General features: G+C 36.0%; 4 protein-coding genes across 4 annotated transcripts; 2 read left to right on the forward strand and 2 right to left on the reverse strand.

Annotated features, from left to right (window-relative positions):
- Positions 1–526: 526 nt before the first annotated feature.
- On the reverse strand, positions 527–3,880 carry LOC145895054 (microfibril-associated glycoprotein 4-like). Its single transcript, XM_082983801.1, has 7 exons — positions 3,528–3,880; positions 2,810–2,863; positions 2,188–2,300; positions 1,730–1,826; positions 1,548–1,647; positions 1,169–1,309; positions 527–920 (listed from the first exon to the last, which is right to left on the reverse strand). Exons 1-7 carry the CDS (start codon positions 3,769–3,771, stop codon positions 734–736), a joined length of 936 nt encoding a protein of 311 aa, XP_082839927.1. The 5' UTR covers positions 3,772–3,880; the 3' UTR covers positions 527–733.
- A 401-nt stretch (positions 3,881–4,281) lies between these two features.
- Positions 4,282–14,026, forward strand: LOC145894570 (THO complex subunit 5 homolog). The gene is made up of 15 exons (XM_082983193.1): positions 4,282–4,620; positions 4,942–5,025; positions 6,087–6,184; positions 8,487–8,562; positions 8,639–8,709; positions 8,945–9,026; positions 9,195–9,360; positions 9,576–9,740; positions 10,144–10,272; positions 10,577–10,679; positions 10,916–11,120; positions 11,330–11,488; positions 12,053–12,325; positions 13,328–13,410; positions 13,730–14,026. Exons 1-15 carry the CDS (start codon positions 4,411–4,413, stop codon positions 13,896–13,898), a joined length of 2,073 nt encoding a protein of 690 aa, XP_082839319.1. The 5' UTR covers positions 4,282–4,410; the 3' UTR covers positions 13,899–14,026.
- LOC145895215 (uncharacterized) lies at positions 6,315–7,936 on the reverse strand. The gene is made up of 3 exons (XM_082983985.1): positions 7,681–7,936; positions 7,038–7,168; positions 6,315–6,744 (listed from the first exon to the last, which is right to left on the reverse strand). Exons 1-3 carry the CDS (start codon positions 7,793–7,795, stop codon positions 6,538–6,540), a joined length of 453 nt encoding a protein of 150 aa, XP_082840111.1. The 5' UTR covers positions 7,796–7,936; the 3' UTR covers positions 6,315–6,537.
- A 1,359-nt stretch (positions 14,027–15,385) lies between the features above and the next one.
- Positions 15,386–16,250, forward strand: LOC145895082 (26S proteasome non-ATPase regulatory subunit 9-like). The gene has a single exon (XM_082983832.1). The coding sequence runs from the start codon at positions 15,428–15,430 to the stop codon at positions 16,007–16,009; it is 582 nt and encodes a 193-aa protein (XP_082839958.1). The 5' UTR covers positions 15,386–15,427; the 3' UTR covers positions 16,010–16,250.
- Positions 16,251–16,541: the final 291 nt, after the last annotated feature.

Genomic DNA, 16,541 nt, shown 5'->3' on the forward strand with positions numbered 1-16,541 from the left:
GCAGTTTCCACAAGAAACGTTTCACGGCTAATGTCCTCTGCGTACAAATCGGAAACCGAACGAAAGTTCTCAACATTAAACGTTGTTCCGTCTAAAACATAAGACAAATTTGAAAACGTCATGATTTCTGAATTAAAAAGCTTTGACTGATGCATGTTGATATACTGTTTCGGTTTCGATTAAAACTTTACTGGACCAACTGAATTATTTTGCGGCAAGTGATGCAGCATTTTATTGCGTTCTCCAGACTCAAAAGAAATGTGACGTAATAATCTACAGACGAAGAATCCCCCATTGTCGCAAAACAATACTACTACAGGAAAAGGAGATAATCTTATGTCATTTTTCCAATCAGACATTCTCCAGATAAGCCTCGCTCGTGACAACTTCCTGGGATTCGTTTATTGTCCTGAATCTAATTTCACGCAACGAAAACAGAAATATGGGTCGTTTTTCGTAACCGCCAGATACCTATTTTAGCCTAAGCCAAACGCGATAATTGGCGTGACCAAACTCGGACACCCCACTCATTTTTATTTCGAGATCCGCCACCGATTGTACGTTATAAAATCCATTATACTGAAAGCAAGCAGAAAGTTCAACATTGGCAGCGAACACAACAGGAATTTGAGACAATCGGTAATGGAAAATTAATCAGAATCAATGACTGCGTGTTGTCCATTGATATTTCTACATTTGCTGTACAAGATAACGTATGGGAAGCCTTAACACCTCAATCACACTGGACTTTCATCATCGAGGATTTTATTCCGCCCCAGCGCGTTTTCCAGTGGTACCAACTCATAGAATTGTAATCTGTAGAATCAGCACCCAGCCAAGGTCCATTTAATCTTGCATATCCACACGAATGGTGCCACCATGGCCCGCCGTGTGTCACAGCACACTGTCTTGAACTGTGTCTAAAAGAGATAATCGTAATCTTGCACACATGGCAATTTTAATATACTTTAGTTGACAAACACCAAAACAAAAAAGTTACAAGAGTACGAGCTGGGACAAGTCCGTTTTTGAAAAAAAAACTATTTGCAGTGCTCCATACTGCATAATAACTACTTCCTGCTATTGATAAAATAATTGACATTATGTAGTATCTTCATAAGTAAGAAAAGCATCCAGTTTATAAAATAGGAATATACGTAATACATACAAGTCGTAGTCCCTGTCTGGAGTAGTGAATCTCATTCCGTTTTGGACATGCGCTGAATTCAGCATACTGTTTCCTGCTGAACCGCTGTAGCCGGAAAGTGATAGTTCGTAACCACGTTGCTCGCGGCCAACCCGGAAATTTCTTGATAAAAATACAGTTGGAGTGATACGCATTTTTCTATAGTTGTGCATTCGGTCAAACCGACCGCAAAAGCCTTCCACACTTCCTCATACACATATGTACTAAAATTACTGCGAAATGTATTGCGACACACGTGGTATTATTGCCCCGGAAGTCGTTTTAACTAACTTTACTCGTGGTAAGGCAAGATATAATCATAACAGTCAGATAATGCACTAACGTTGCAAGATAATCTTACTTGTATTCTGCAAAAGCATGTTTACTTCCGAAGTCCCAAAGTTCAACTCTCAAGCGACACCGTGTGGAGGAGTTCGTAAACCGATGAAGCCAGTCCAAACCTTTAATTGAAGTTAAATGGCTATTGCCGAGAGTATGGAAATCAAAGCAATAACAACAAGTTTACGTTTTTGAACAACCTACCCAACCAAAACTCCGTTGAAAGATTTCCAAATCCGTTTTTGTAATCTACCCAATTCCTGTTAAAGTTCAGGGATCCGTCGAAACGATGCTGAAATACCTTCAAAGTGTAAAATAAATGTAAATCAATCTTTTAGTAACGATCGAAGTTTGAAAATCAACCGAATAAGGGTAGAATGAGAATTTTGACGCAAAAAATGGATAGTGGAGAGGGCGGCTCAAAAGTTTTTTTTGAGGTCAAATATTTAAAGTTGTTGCTTCGAAACATCACCACACGAAACAGAAACAATATAGGCATGAAAAATCCAAACTAACATCTAAAACTCATTTTGGGAGGGTTTATGGTCTACTTGTCAGTTCCCGTGAGGAAACTGCTAAAGATATTTTTATTGCATCTCTTAAATTACTACCTTATCTTAGAAGCAGTTTTGCAACTGTTAACAAAGCAAACATTTACATACCCTCCAACCATCTGCACAAAAAGCTTCTTCGCCTGATTTAAGAGTTTGGCGGCCACGAAGCAAAGCTGTTTGGCACGAGTCCGGAATCACGTAGTTGTAAAGTTCTTCAAGTTCTGATTGTAAAAAAGAAGCAGCCCGCTTTAGTTGAATGAAACTAGCAACACCGCAACAGCACAGAAATGCACGATAACTTTTGCAGCAATATAATTAGCTTGTCAAGAAAGTTGCATTGAGTGCTAACCTGTATTGATCTAAGGTATGTTTCTTTATCGTATCATGTTTTGATTAAAAGGTCGCAAACATAGTTTTTGGCAGATGTTTTTAATAGTCTTAGGAGTCAGAAAAACGGCGTGTGTTCTTTCTGCAAAGCGAGTCTCTGCAGAAGCTCTTTTATCCCCAACGAAATCAAATTATGGTAAATTTCCATTTTTTACAATTTATAACATGGAAATTAAATCAGGATGTCAGACTTGCAATGAAGGCAATAATAATATCATACGCGAAGCTGCCAACATCTTAAATTTTCATCCGTGTTTACCACTATTTATAAAAGTTTGGTGCTCAACAATAACACAAGGAATCAAAACAAACAATTCAATCTACGCAATATGGATGGACTTACTTCTATATGTCTGGTTTAGTTTCCTTTCTTGTTCGTCCACTTTCATCAGTAAAGCTGAAATTAAGCAACTCGAATAATTGTCCTCCTATTTTAAAAATGGATTTACGTATTTACTCGAAAATTAAAATAGGGCTCATTGGGAGCCGTGAATTTCATTATTGAGTATGTAAGCATCATAAAAGTAACGAGTGCTGCAAAGTAACAGCCCAAAACGCTTTTCCTGTAAAATAATTGTCGCCGTGTGACTTTCCGGTAAGAATTCAACGGTTGGATTGTCCCAAATAGATACACTTTTACCCATTATATGAACAATTATTGGAAATAATTTTTTATGTAAATTTCATCGTTTCGGTAAGATATTTGACTTTTACCATCGTACACGAGTGACCGCACTTGTTTTGTCGTAAATAATTAATTTTACATAGTCCTTTGTTTCGTCAATAAGGCCTACACAGCAGCGTTTAGCTGAGTTCAGTTGGCTGCTATAACTGGTCTGCTTTGCGTGTTCGTTACTATAGCTACTAAATAGCTAGGTAAGCAGACTTATTTGTTAATCCAAAGACGCGTTGCAATATCAGGAGGCGTAACTTTAAATTGTTCCTATAGCGTTAGTGACTGATCGAGTAAATTCTAATTCTGTTTATCTGGTATAGGCTATATAGTTATCTACTTTTGTTTTAATTGCACAACACGTGGAAATGGAAAAATATTCACCCACTGGTAATTAAGTTGGACAAAACTTCGGTGTCAGCCAAAGGTCCGGGTTCTCCTTTTTGTCCACTTGGTCCACTTGGCCCCATTTTTCCTGGTCTACCAACATCTCCTCTCTCTCCTTTGGTGCCTCTGTTTTGAATATCTGGCCCTTGCTGTTCATCACAAACTGGCACGAATTTGCACTGCTGTTGATTTGTTGTCATAAATTGCATCAGAAGCAAAAATTCCAAAATAAGCAGCTTTTCCATTTTATGCTCAGGTATTTTACACCGAACCTATTGTAATCTCTATACGGCTGTCAAGTTGTTGCAAATCCTTTCAACCGAATAAGTTCATTCGTAAACAACATACAGTTTTGGCTTTCGGCAAACTGAAATGCCCGAGGGTGTTTGTGGTATAGCCTGATCAGGTTAACTTTGTTTTTTATTGTAAGGATTAACTTTGTGCACGGTGTATTTGCGCACAAATCATAGAAATGTTAAATAAATTTACGCTTCATTAATTACACCTCTGCTAAGCCGCGTTTGAAGTTGCATTTTTTATGGAAATGTATTAAATTTAATTGTTTGACAAAAATATCTTCTACTGTAGGACGCAATTTAAATGAACACATTTAAAACGAGTTCTTTATTCTTCGCTTTTTGTCCCAATTGCTAAAACCAACTTTTGACGGTGATCTCATAATGCAACTATGCAACTATGCCAGATTGGAAAATGTCGTGCGCAGATTTGCCTAGTTTCACCGCAAAAATTATTAACTGAAGCATTAACACGGGAAAAATGTTCCCTAGTGTGTGCAATTAATAGACGCGGAAAAAAATTCTTCCCGCAACTTACGAACTTCTTATTCATCAAATGTGTTATATCACATTCATAAGACTCAAAGTATGCTGGTTTTCTCACCTTTTATCGTTTTTGGCACACAGAACTATAAATATATGTCAATAATGGAAGGCAAAGAACCCACAATGGAACAGACAATGCTCCTGTTTTCAAAAGCATGTCAGAGCATTCGTCGGAATATGGCAGATGTCGTCAAACTGAAGACACAAGATGATAAAGAAAAACAAGAAAAGATTACAGAGCTCCGTATGCAGGTTAGGTTTTATAATATGCAAGCCAGCTAAATTTATGGGTATTGACAAAAGCAATGGTCATTTTATTCTTTCGATTTGCAATACCAATTGAAAACTCTTTATTTAAAGGTTTGTCCTTCTGTTTAGTATGTTTTGACTCAAATAACATTAAGTCCAGGCCTATTACATTTTTTTTTCTGATTAAAATTTGCGTTTTAGCTATCCTTTTTAGTTTCAGTAGATGAGAAGCCTTGATAATGTATTTTTAAAATAAAATATATTATATTCATTATTTCCGTGATTACCATGAGCATAGTGTAATATTCTTGTTACTGCTTTCAGGGTTCCTTTAACTTTCTTACATTAAAACAACTTAATCGGACAGCCCAGATCCAATGCAAAGTGGTCAAAGACAAGACCTTGGAGGTAATAAGCATGTTCCTGTTTGTTTTGTATTTTTAATGAGTCCACAGCAGACCACAAATACTTTTTGGTGTGACCCATCAAAAAAGCCCAAATTTCTGGCAAGTGAAGTATAAAGCATTCTCCATGTTAATGACCTCCGCGTAAACCAGTGGTTCCCAACCGGGGAGGAATTCCTCCCTAGGGAGGAATTTCATGAGTTCAGGGGAGGAATTTCATAAAAACTTTAAGATTTTTTTTACATTGAAAATGTTACCGCACTAAATATCTTCTTCAGAGAGGTGCACAATATTTAGCAAAGATTAAGTTTTTAGTAATATGGGGAGGAATGAATAGTTCTAAAATGGGCAAAGGGAGGAACGTAACAAAAAAGGTTGGGAACCACTGGCGTTTACAAACTGTAAACTCTATATATATATTGTGTAACCAGAACCTTGTGTGACAACAAACTAACTGAATGCAGAAGATAGCAAGAAAAACAAACAGACTCAACTAGATTATTAGCAACCTGTGTATGCACTTTAAAAGAGAAGGAAAATTTGCAAATAAGGTCCATATACAAAATTTCATTATGACCCCAGTTCAGTGGTCTCTCAACCACTATTTGCGATCCTATGAATAGCCAAGCAAGTTAACCTCTGTTTTCCTTTCACAATCCTTTTCTAATATTGTCATGCACAAGTTTGTTACTGTTAATGTAACTTGCACATCAGCATTAATAATTTTTTTCAAAGCTTTGTTACAAATGGTCCTACAAAAATTTAAGTACATACAAGCATGAATTTACTTGTTTGTATACTAGCACAGTTGCACAGTTGGTCCCAACTTTCACGAACCGGTGGTTCACCCATAGAACAAAATGTTATGCCATTGACATGCCCACATTTTGGAGATAAATATGCAAAAATTTGGTAACTACCAGTTTAGCTAAAAGGCCATGCAGTTTGACATGGAAGTTAAATTTGTAAAGTAAGCTTGCAGTACCCAAACAACATTAAAATGACGCAGAATTTAGAACCTCCGCACTAGGCATGTTCTAATCGTGTGGATGTGTATATTTTTAGACCAAACAGAAGTTGGATGGCTATAATTTACAGCTGGAAAATTTGCAGTATGAAATAAGTCACTTGCACAAAGAAATCAACAAGTGTATGGAGTTCAGGTTGGTCCTTTTTGCTTTTGCTGGTGTTGTCATATTGACAAAAATGAATGCCACAGTTTTTAGCTAATTACTAACCAACAAAACTACATTGAACAAGCACAAAACATGTGTTTATATAATTTTTATTTTACAAAACACAAAAACCAAATACAAATTGAACACTCTGCTGGAACAGTATTTCTATGTAGGCAACATTTTAAGGAGATTTAAATGTACCAGAAAAAGAATAAATGTAATAATTGTTGAGGCGTTTAACTGGAAGATGTTAATGACATAATTTTTATCTAAAAATTGCTTATGTAATTAAATCTTCAGCTTCAAGTTGGCTTGTAATTGATGAAAAAACACTCATGCTATTTTGTTTCAAACTTTCCTTTTTGTCCATCTTTTAACATTTTTTTCTGTTCCTTCTTCATTGCCTTCTTTCGCTTTTCAGCTTCTTTTTCAAACTTTTTCTTCTGTTTTTCAATTTCTTTTGGAGTGCCGGACAATGTGGCACTGTAGTTATAAGAAGACTTGACGTTTGTCGTCTTTATGGTGGTATCACCTTCCACATTTGTCTGAAATAAAGTAGTTATTTAGATTTCTCTTGCAGTAATAAAATAATACAGAAAAAGAAACGGGTGAATCATTCACCATGAATGGCATTTTTCTCTTATGTAGGTTTAATATAAAAATTTATGTACAAGGTTTTTGTGCAAATTCTGATGCTACAATTTAGTGTTTCCTTAAAAGTATTGTTTGTTAACCTTTCGAATTTGCTGACTGCTGGCAACCCCAGTAGAGCATGCTCATCTTGTTCAAAACCACAGCTCTAAAGTTTATACAAAACAAAAACAACACAAAAGCCTACTTCGGTGATTGCTGTAATAGCGGAAAGATCGTTCTTCTTCATTTGATCTGTGGTTTTTGCGGTAGCTTTTGTTTTAGTTTTACCACTGGTCCCCTCTCCGTCATCAAAAATTGTCTTCATTTTCTGAACCTCTGCGTATATATTTTAAATACATCATAAATGGATGTTTATAGTTTATTTAGTTCTGTAATGTCTGTTGTAACATGTTTTTGCATTGACATTTTTCAAAGAAATTAATTTTGTATTTAACACCAATAGAAGCAAATATAGTAAAAACTTTTTGCAAGTCAAAAACAGAATAAATTAACCAACATGAACACTCCTTTGTTAGGTAAAAATACGTAACTGTAACTTTTTGTAAATATTCAGTATAAACATGACACATACAGTTGTGGAAAAATCTTTCTTTATGTAATATTTTACTTTGTATATATATATTGTATGCATATTATATTACTCAATCTAATTGTTCATGGTTTCAAAATAATCAAAGAATCTATAATTATGTTTTATTCATCTTTTTAAAGCTTTGGTTGCTTTAGCAAGCTTTTGTTACAGTTGTAATCCTAACAGTTGTAGTATATAGTTCTTAAAACTTACATCTATCCCAAAAACAATTAATTAAAATTTATTTTTTCCCCACCTTTGTTGCCTTTTTTGTACTCTTCTGTTTTTTGGTACCCTGATGCATTTCCGGTTTTTACAACCATTGCACTTTCATCAACTTTCCTGTTCTCCTTTTTGTTAAAAAGTGGCATCTTTGTCTAACAGGAAGGTAGGTCACAAGAGCATGCAGGTCACTTCCTCACCACCCTACTCCACTGTATCTGTGTCACAACTTACAGGGGTTTCACGCTGTTGTTTGATCCCCAGTGTTTGAACAACGTTCAGACTATTTACCTTGAAAGTTTGCCTAGTGAGGCAGGTACCTCCTTTTTTACCCAAGCACAAAGCAGTTACCTCCTTTTTTTACCCAAGCACAACGTCACCAGACAATCAGTCTGTTGAAATTGTTGGAATTCTTTCTCAGTGCTGTTCTGTTGATTTGAATTTTCAGTACTCCACACAATTTACCCACATTACCAAACAAATGTAGTCATTTTTGTAAGGAAGTGGGCGACCTGCATTTTATGGGGGCATTTGTTGACTTTCTGGGTGGTGCACTTGTTTGAGTCTATTAACAAAATTGTCAGCATTTGTAATTTACTTCAAACATGCCCTTTGGTGCCAAATATGTCAAACGTTTTTCTTTTCTACTCACAAAAAAAACATTCTAAAACAAATATTCTGATATATACTGCCGTAGTGCAATATTTCCTGTTCTTGAATTTTATTTATTTAAATTTTACTTCTTCTGTTTTTCTGGCACAATTTGAACATGTACTTTTATTCAATGATATTTCGCGTGCCATTCAACTAAGCTTCATCAGTTTCTGTTTTTTTCATCAGGTCAAGACACGAAGATATACAGTTGGTTTCGGAGAATGATTTTTATGGGGAAGCGCCAGCCGAAATTTCAAGACCGGTATCTTTTGTTGTTCATCCTATTTACTGATATAACAACCACCAGTGTTTCCCAACTGATAATAATCTTGTTATAGGATGCTACGAAAAGTGATGAACACATTAAAACCCTTGCAAGGTTGGATTGGGAACTGGAACAAAGGAAACGGTGAAAATACTTCATTCAATGTTTCACATTAATATCTGACTTGCAACGAGCAAATTTATGCATCAAAATAATATTTTGTCTTACTTCAGATTAAAAAAAATGCAAGGATTCCAAATTAGTTTTTGGATGACTGAAAGTGAAGCAAATGTATTAGTGATTTAGTTGCTTGTAGTTGAAGCTTACTGACCAGTGAGTTTGTTTTTTATGTCCTAGTTAATTATACCATTTCTTGCAGTTTGTCTAATCACCTGGAAGATGTAAAGAAAGTCAAGGAAGGGGTGGTGGACCAAATCGGTTTAAAAAAACAAAAACTTCAGGTAAATATTTTTCAAAAGAAATCAACCTCCTATTATTATTAAATATGTAATGAATTACTTTCATTTTGTTTGTACCTCATATGTAATTTGATTGTAAAATTTAAACCTTTTATAAAAATTTAAGGCAACATTAAAGAAATTTAATACCTACTACGAAACATTTGTTAGACTTTGGCACCGAGTTTGGATTCTCTCTTGAAATGTTCTCTTCCCCTACAAGAGATATTTGATCTTCCAATCGACAAACTTCACAAACAACATGACCTAGCTAGACTCCTTCCTAGACCATTGTTTGTTTTGTTTCTCCAAGCTAAAGCTTACCAAGAAGCATGTGGTAAGATAGCAAATGCATTATTAGGTCAAACAAAACCATCATAATAAAAACTTTTTTTGTTGAAGACATTGCTCAGACACTTGTAGTTCTTGGGTTATTCTGGTTAAACTTATATTTAATAAGCTGTGTTTGTGATTTGTGTCACTTTATAGATTATGAGTGTTTTATGCTTAAGTGAGCATATATTTATAATAATGCAGGAAAACTTTTTGCAGACAAACTAATGAGAGTTGAAATTCTTGGTGACGAAACTGCTGCCCGTCTGATTCTTCAGGCAGAAATCGATGTTGAGAGGAAAGCTGCTGCATCTGGTCGCCATGACAACAGTGATGCAAAAGGAGAAGAATCCGATTCAGATCAAGAAGAAAGAGATGAACAGGGTGATGATGTTTTACTTGATCATATTAACCCGGCAATTCATAGAGATGTTACAAATTGTTTTCGCACTGTAAGCAAATGATACAAACAAAGAAATAGAGAAAGTCATTTTCATCAAACTGAAACTTGCTCATCAGTTGTAATTTTACCTTGAGGATGAAGGTCTTTTATAGTTAATATACCAAAGGGTTGTCATTTTATTGAATTTTGTGAGTTTGTTTGTTCATTAATGAATAAACATTTGTAAACTTCATTTTTAACTTAAATAAATCAGAAAACCTGCATGAATGCACCACTATGAAAAGATTACTTCCACATGTTATAGTTATAACTTCAAAAATGGTCCAGTACCCAGTATATGTACATTAGTGTTCCTGAGTTCAATGTTAATTTACTTTTTTTCAGATTCTGGCCGTGGACACAAATCACGAAGGGAATCAACACGAATGGAATGTGAAGGGTCGTATGTGACCAACAGTTTCTTTACTTGCCACCCACTGCATGTAGAAATTGAACTGAAAACTAAAAAATCTGGTAAGTTACTGTATTATGCGATCCAATAAGAAAGCAGCGCTTCAAAATCATTTATTTATTAAATATTTTTGCCCAAATATTTCCCACAATAGGACTTTAGCTAAGTTTAATAAGGACACTCAAAACATATATGTACTAAGTTTATTGTCATTACGTTAAAACTGTCATTTGCATCGTGTATGTACATTATACATGTACATATATGTACATTGAAATACATCCTTAAGTAACTGAACCTTTTGGTTTGAGGTAGTAACAAGCCTATCTACTCTCCTTGGTTGTGATATAAGTGTGTTTATTTCAGGAACTGTGTTGAATATGCAGTTTTACTTTGTTACCAACCACAAATTTGTGACAGTGAAAAGCTCTCTATCTCACAAAACTAAAGGCAGTGAAGCATCGGAGAGGTAAATTTATTACTTTACTACACACAGTGATTGTTAACCATTTCCATGCAATCCCATTTAAATCACCAACCTGTTCTTGTCTCCAAATATATATAGATGCAATTAAATATTATTATAACCTTTACAAATAATTAATCATACACGCACCCTCAAGAACATATCTTGCACCCCAAGGTTAACAACCCTTCCTCCAGCAACAAAAACAGGAGAATGAAATTTTCCCTTGCATATTTCAGTTTCTTGAATTCATCAAATCTGCTTTGCTGTCTTGTGCCAAATGATTTTGGACTAAATTGTCCAAACCCAAAGGTCAACTTCAGTGCACAGAATATTTCTGCTGCTGAAATGAACAATGCGTTTACTGAAATTGGTCGACCCTTCATGTGGGCCCAGCATTTGTGTGGTTATGAGTTCTTGTCAGCTGAGAATGTCCGCAAACCTGTAAGTGACCATTTGTGATTAGTGCACTGCGAAACATTAATGTTTCACCAGAAAAAATTTTTAAAACCAGCTTTCATTGTCATAGATTTTTATTCGTTGAAGTTTATTACAAGAAAAAAAGGAAACAAATTTTCTGTCAATCCCAAATTTTTGTGTGTGTTTTCCACTGCTTCAAAATAACCTGTCATAATCACTCCATCATATCACAGGGTGAAGACATGCAGGTTAGTTTTTCACATATGAAGGGGACGGTTTTGAATCTGCGGAATCGCATTGAATCAAGGATCAAATTGACGAAACAAATTAACCAGTTCAAGAAGAAAAATATTCGTTGTGACAAAGATGTTACTTCAATGATGCCAACTCAGGTTTGTCCATTCCTAGAAGCAATACAAAGTCAATATATTATGCATTAATATATAGAAAGCATTATTATAATTGGATTGTTAATCTGGCATGTAATTGTGCCATACCAATTTGTTTTCAAAAAGAATTAAATATAATGTAGATAACGCAGAATTAATGCTAGCATGACAAGACATGATCGCCCGACCGCACAGGTGTTTGCTTGGCGGCCACTCTCTATCTTATGGCTACAATGCCTTGGCTGCGATGCCAGCAAACCTTATGATGTAGATACAAACACTCAGCATTTTCATGATCTTTGCTTTTGAATAAACACGAAACGCGCTCGATTCTATCAACCGTAAAAATTTGGGCTTTTCGAGCTTCGAAATTTATTTCTCTTTCTCGCTCCTTCGTGCAGGTAATGAACCATTTAAGTCACGTTCAAACCGCGGTAAAACATTTGCCGCAGAATGCTTTTACCGAAAGCAGTATATTTAAAGTCGTTTGCATCACCAACTTTGTCTTGTAACTGTTGCGCCAAGGTATGCGTGCAACACTACAACATTCTTTTTGCCTAACAATAGATATACACAAGTCTGACGTCATGGTCCCAGCTAACGTTCGACGAGTACGCCCAGCTCCCGCAGTCACGTGCGGTCGTAGAAGCTGAGATTGTAGAGGACGAACGTCAGCGTGATCAACATGCTTACTACCAGGCAACATTCAAGCGAGGGACGACGGTTACCGTCAATGCAGCGATCGTTGTGTTCGCCAGTTACCCTAGCGACGTGCCTTTGATCACTCTGCATATGGACTGGAGAGGTGAAAGAACGTCTCATACCGATCTTAATTTAAGGGTAAGTTGTGCTGTTGAGCTAAAGCGAAAATCGTCGTATTTGTGGGACGTCAAGCAACTTTTAGATTTACTTTAGAAAATGTTGCACGTTTAACGTTTAATGAAGTGTTCAAATGGGATGTATAGGTTTTTCACTGATGTAGAACGTAAAACCAGGTTGACTGGAAATAGACTGGTTTTCTATCAATAAAACCGCAGTGAAATTGTGGTAACTGTTTAAGGGGACTCCCCACACGGGAGTTTCGCTCAAAACTTGTTGGCAAAAGATACAATAAAACGTTTAAGTAAAAAGTGGCTAAAACAGTGTAAAAAGAAGGACGTGTAGTAAGGAATATGGTGTATGGCATCCTGACTATAAGAAACAACCTATACTATACTTAATATGTATTCTGAAAGCGAAATGATGCCGCAGGCGTAATAGTGGATTTCATTGTTGTGAAAAAATCAAAAATTTAATTGGTTTCTTGTGTACAATGTGGAAACACATTTAGGCAGTGTTTTTTCGCCTTGGGTGACGGGAACTGCATATCTATATCCTTGTCAAGACAACTGCGCCTCCCAGCGTAAAAAATCCCCGTTTAAAAATGTTCTATTCACACAAATCCACACGTATTACACTAACTGGCACCAATCTGATGTATTTTTAACATGAACAAAATAGCCCATACAATGCTGGAAAACTTCATGCAGACGTTTCGATTGTGTCCTACAATCATTTGTCAATGCAAATGAAGGCGAACCGGCAAAATGGTACGGTGAAGTTGCGAAGTTATAGAAAAAGGCGGGGAATTAAATAAGCGCAATTGTTAAGATTAGAGCTCTAATCGTCTGCATGAAGTTTTCCAGCATTGTATGAGCTATTTTGTTCATATTAAAGATGTATAAAACCGTGAGTTATGTTCCTGATGTATTTTGTTTCTAACATTTAAATTCCTATCGTAATAAATTGGGTATTCGAGGAGAAACTATAGTTAAACCAGATCTGCATGTCTTTATATTGCAGGAAATGGAGGCGGAATTAAACATTCATTTTCCCAAATCTCTGAAACACAAAATGGATGATGTTCTATCGGCCCAACTTTTAAAGTAAGTCCTATTGAAGGAGTTTGGTGATTAGATTCTGTTATTACTCAACTATTGTGGGTAAACTGGTTCGAAACACAGCATTATTTGTATTGCAGACAAGAACTACACATTATTTTTTTTTAGTTGAACTTAAATTCCTCTCTTTGTGATACATCGTATCGTCCAGCTGCCGAAATATTTCTTTACAAAGACGTTTGGGGCTATTTAGTGCCAATTACTTTGCTTTTAAAATTAATATTTGCTTCTTGTGGTACTTAGTAAAATGGCTTTTTCCTCTGTTTTCGTTTAAACCTGCAAGCTTTTAATTTCACTTTCTCAGGTTACAGTGCATGGTTGACATCTACGTGGAAACGGAATGCCAGGTCACTGACGTCAGCCAGCCTATCGAGTTCGAATTGAACCGAATTTGCCCACAAATAGTCAAAGGCCCCGCCCGACTCAAACCATTTCTATACCGAAGCGACACCAAGACTCATTACCACAGATAAAAACTGCCACTGTGTCTTTGGTGTTTTTACCTGTTTGGCGTCAACCAAATTCCTATGATGATCACTATAGTCATTGCTTGTGAAAGTAATTCGTTCCCAAGTTGCGCAAAATAAACGTTTCAATCATATACTGACTAATCGAAGAGCGTGTTGTAATAACGTTTTGTTCTTTAGTTAGAAAGGAGTATTTTTTTAATTTTAAGTGTCATTTTTTAAGAAAGGAATAAGTGAAGAATGTTTGCGCTATCTTCGTAATATAAAAATCTTTATTTTGACCAGGGTATATGATTACTTGCCGATGGTTTCGTCTGGCGTCGCATGAAATATGACTTTGGCTAACTGCTCAATTCACAGTGAGTGACTTATCTTACGTGTAATTGACAGGGATGTTCAAAATAAAATTATCTTTAATTCCTTCAAATTCGAGTTTTCGTGACCAGGCCCCACTGGAGCCGGTACGGCGCACCAGAACCCAAACTAGTCTGGTCCATGAATAGTAAAAAGGGCGCACGGACCGATATTTTGCTAAGAAATGACAGGATTTTGATCGTAAAGGCTGGGTTGTACTTACAATTACATACTCACCACAAAAGGCCCTCTCACCTGCACATTTTTTTCATGTGACGTCACAACCGCGATCATATTACTTCTGTTTTTTTTCATGTGACGTCACAACCGCGATCATATTACTTCCTTTTTTTTACATGTGACGTCACACTTTCAAAGAAAGAATTTTCGCAGGTCGACTATTTATTTTTTTTGACTTCACAACCTTGAATCCATATTTGTGGTTTTTCCAAAACAGAATCATTTCTTGTCATCCGATTATCAAGCTGTGCATTGAAGCGTAGATAGGGGCTTTCCCTTCTGTGATTTGCAGTTGGCGCATTTTGGATTAAGCTGAGTCACGTTTTGTAGTGAATATATTAATTTGCTTTAAAAACCGATGATGAAAGTAATTAGTACTACTTAAAGTCGTTTAAATGCTGGGATCATCTATCATCTGCTCGCCCAGGTCTGGTATCATCACAACATTGCTGTAATTTACCTATATAATTTCTTCTTGGCCTCCACTGTATGGTGTTGCACTGACTCGTGGTGGGACTGTATGGTGTTGCACTGACCCGTGTATATTTTGTTTTCAGTTTAGTAGTTCAAAAACATTAAACAACAAGTTAGTGTTAACTTCTATTAAAAAGAATGGATTAATCCACTGCGCACATTTTTGACATTTTATAATCCACGAAGAAAGTTTGTCCACAACATTTATTTATGTATGTGCTAATGTGTATAAAAATGTTGGGTAGTTTATGCAATCAATATTCTCTTAAAAGATCCTTTGCACATATTTCAAACTTAACAACCTGTCACAGTGTCTGCCTGTACATGCAATGTTGCACTGATAAATGATAACATAAAAGTTCCATATAATTGCTAAAACCATTGTATACTTGTCATACAATATAATTTTTTTATTTGCAGATACATATTTATGTACTTACCAAAAGGAGAGTTGCTGTATAAATGCTATGGCCGACTATTTGAAAAACCTGATCAAGCAAAAAGATGACATAGAAACGGAGATCCAGGCATGGTATGATATACTGAAATCACAGGGAAATGTTGGAATGGAGTCATCCCTTGTTGATTCTGAGGGTTATCCTCGAAATGACATAGATATTGTCCAAGTAAGGACAGCAAGAAATAAGGTAAACTGCTTGCAAAATGATCACAAAAGTCTGATGAAGCAAATTGAAAGTGGTTTAATTGAGTTGCATTCTCAAAATTCTGGACAAAACATGCAGACTTCACCTGAAAGGGCACCAGTTGAGACGGTGCCAATGGAACCATTTGCAGCTGTGGATTTGATATCAAGAGAATCTCCAGCAGAAAAAGCTGGACTGAAAATTGGGGATGTTATTGTAGAATTTGGCTCAGTGACTAAAAGGAACTTTACAGGAATGTCAACAGTTGGAGCAGTCGTACTACACAGTAAGGACAAGTCCGTTAACGTGATAGTTCTTAGAGATGAACAAAAACTATCACTTACCTTGGTGCCCAAACAGTGGGAGGGTAGAGGACTTCTGGGGTGCAACATAGTCCCACTATAGATAGTCTGTTTGCATTATATAAAATGACTTCCACTTCGTAATATCAAGTCAAAGTGAATTTGGATTATTAATGCTCTAAATAAGCATTATGGATGTTTATAGTTTTACAGCTTTACAACATACTCTCTGCTTGTATAGTTGTTTCATTACAAATGCTTTTGTATCAGTTGTTGGCATATGTTTATTCACAATAACAAGCAACCGCTGTGCTACAGATGTTTAAAACTTTTAAAAATAAAATTGTTCGAACGAATACTAACAAAACATATTCGTTATGTTTATTGGTGATGAAAATGTGATAGTATAGTATAGGAGCGTTTACTTGACTTAAAATACGGGCGAAAACTACCCGGTGTCCTTACTTAAAATGATCTGAATTTAGGCCAATTCGAGAAGGTGGTGCACATATTTGTCCTCTCAAGGGCCCTGTATGAAGTTCATACACTGCGTTAAGAAATGCATCGAACGACATGGTAACAGCTTGCGAAACTGGTAGTTAAACAAAGCAATGCAAAACCGCATATAGGCCATG

The sequence above is a fragment of the Ascidia mentula genome, chromosome 3, assembly GCF_947561715.1.
Source record: "Ascidia mentula chromosome 3, kaAscMent1.1, whole genome shotgun sequence".
NCBI lineage: Eukaryota > Metazoa > Chordata > Ascidiacea > Phlebobranchia > Ascidiidae > Ascidia > Ascidia mentula.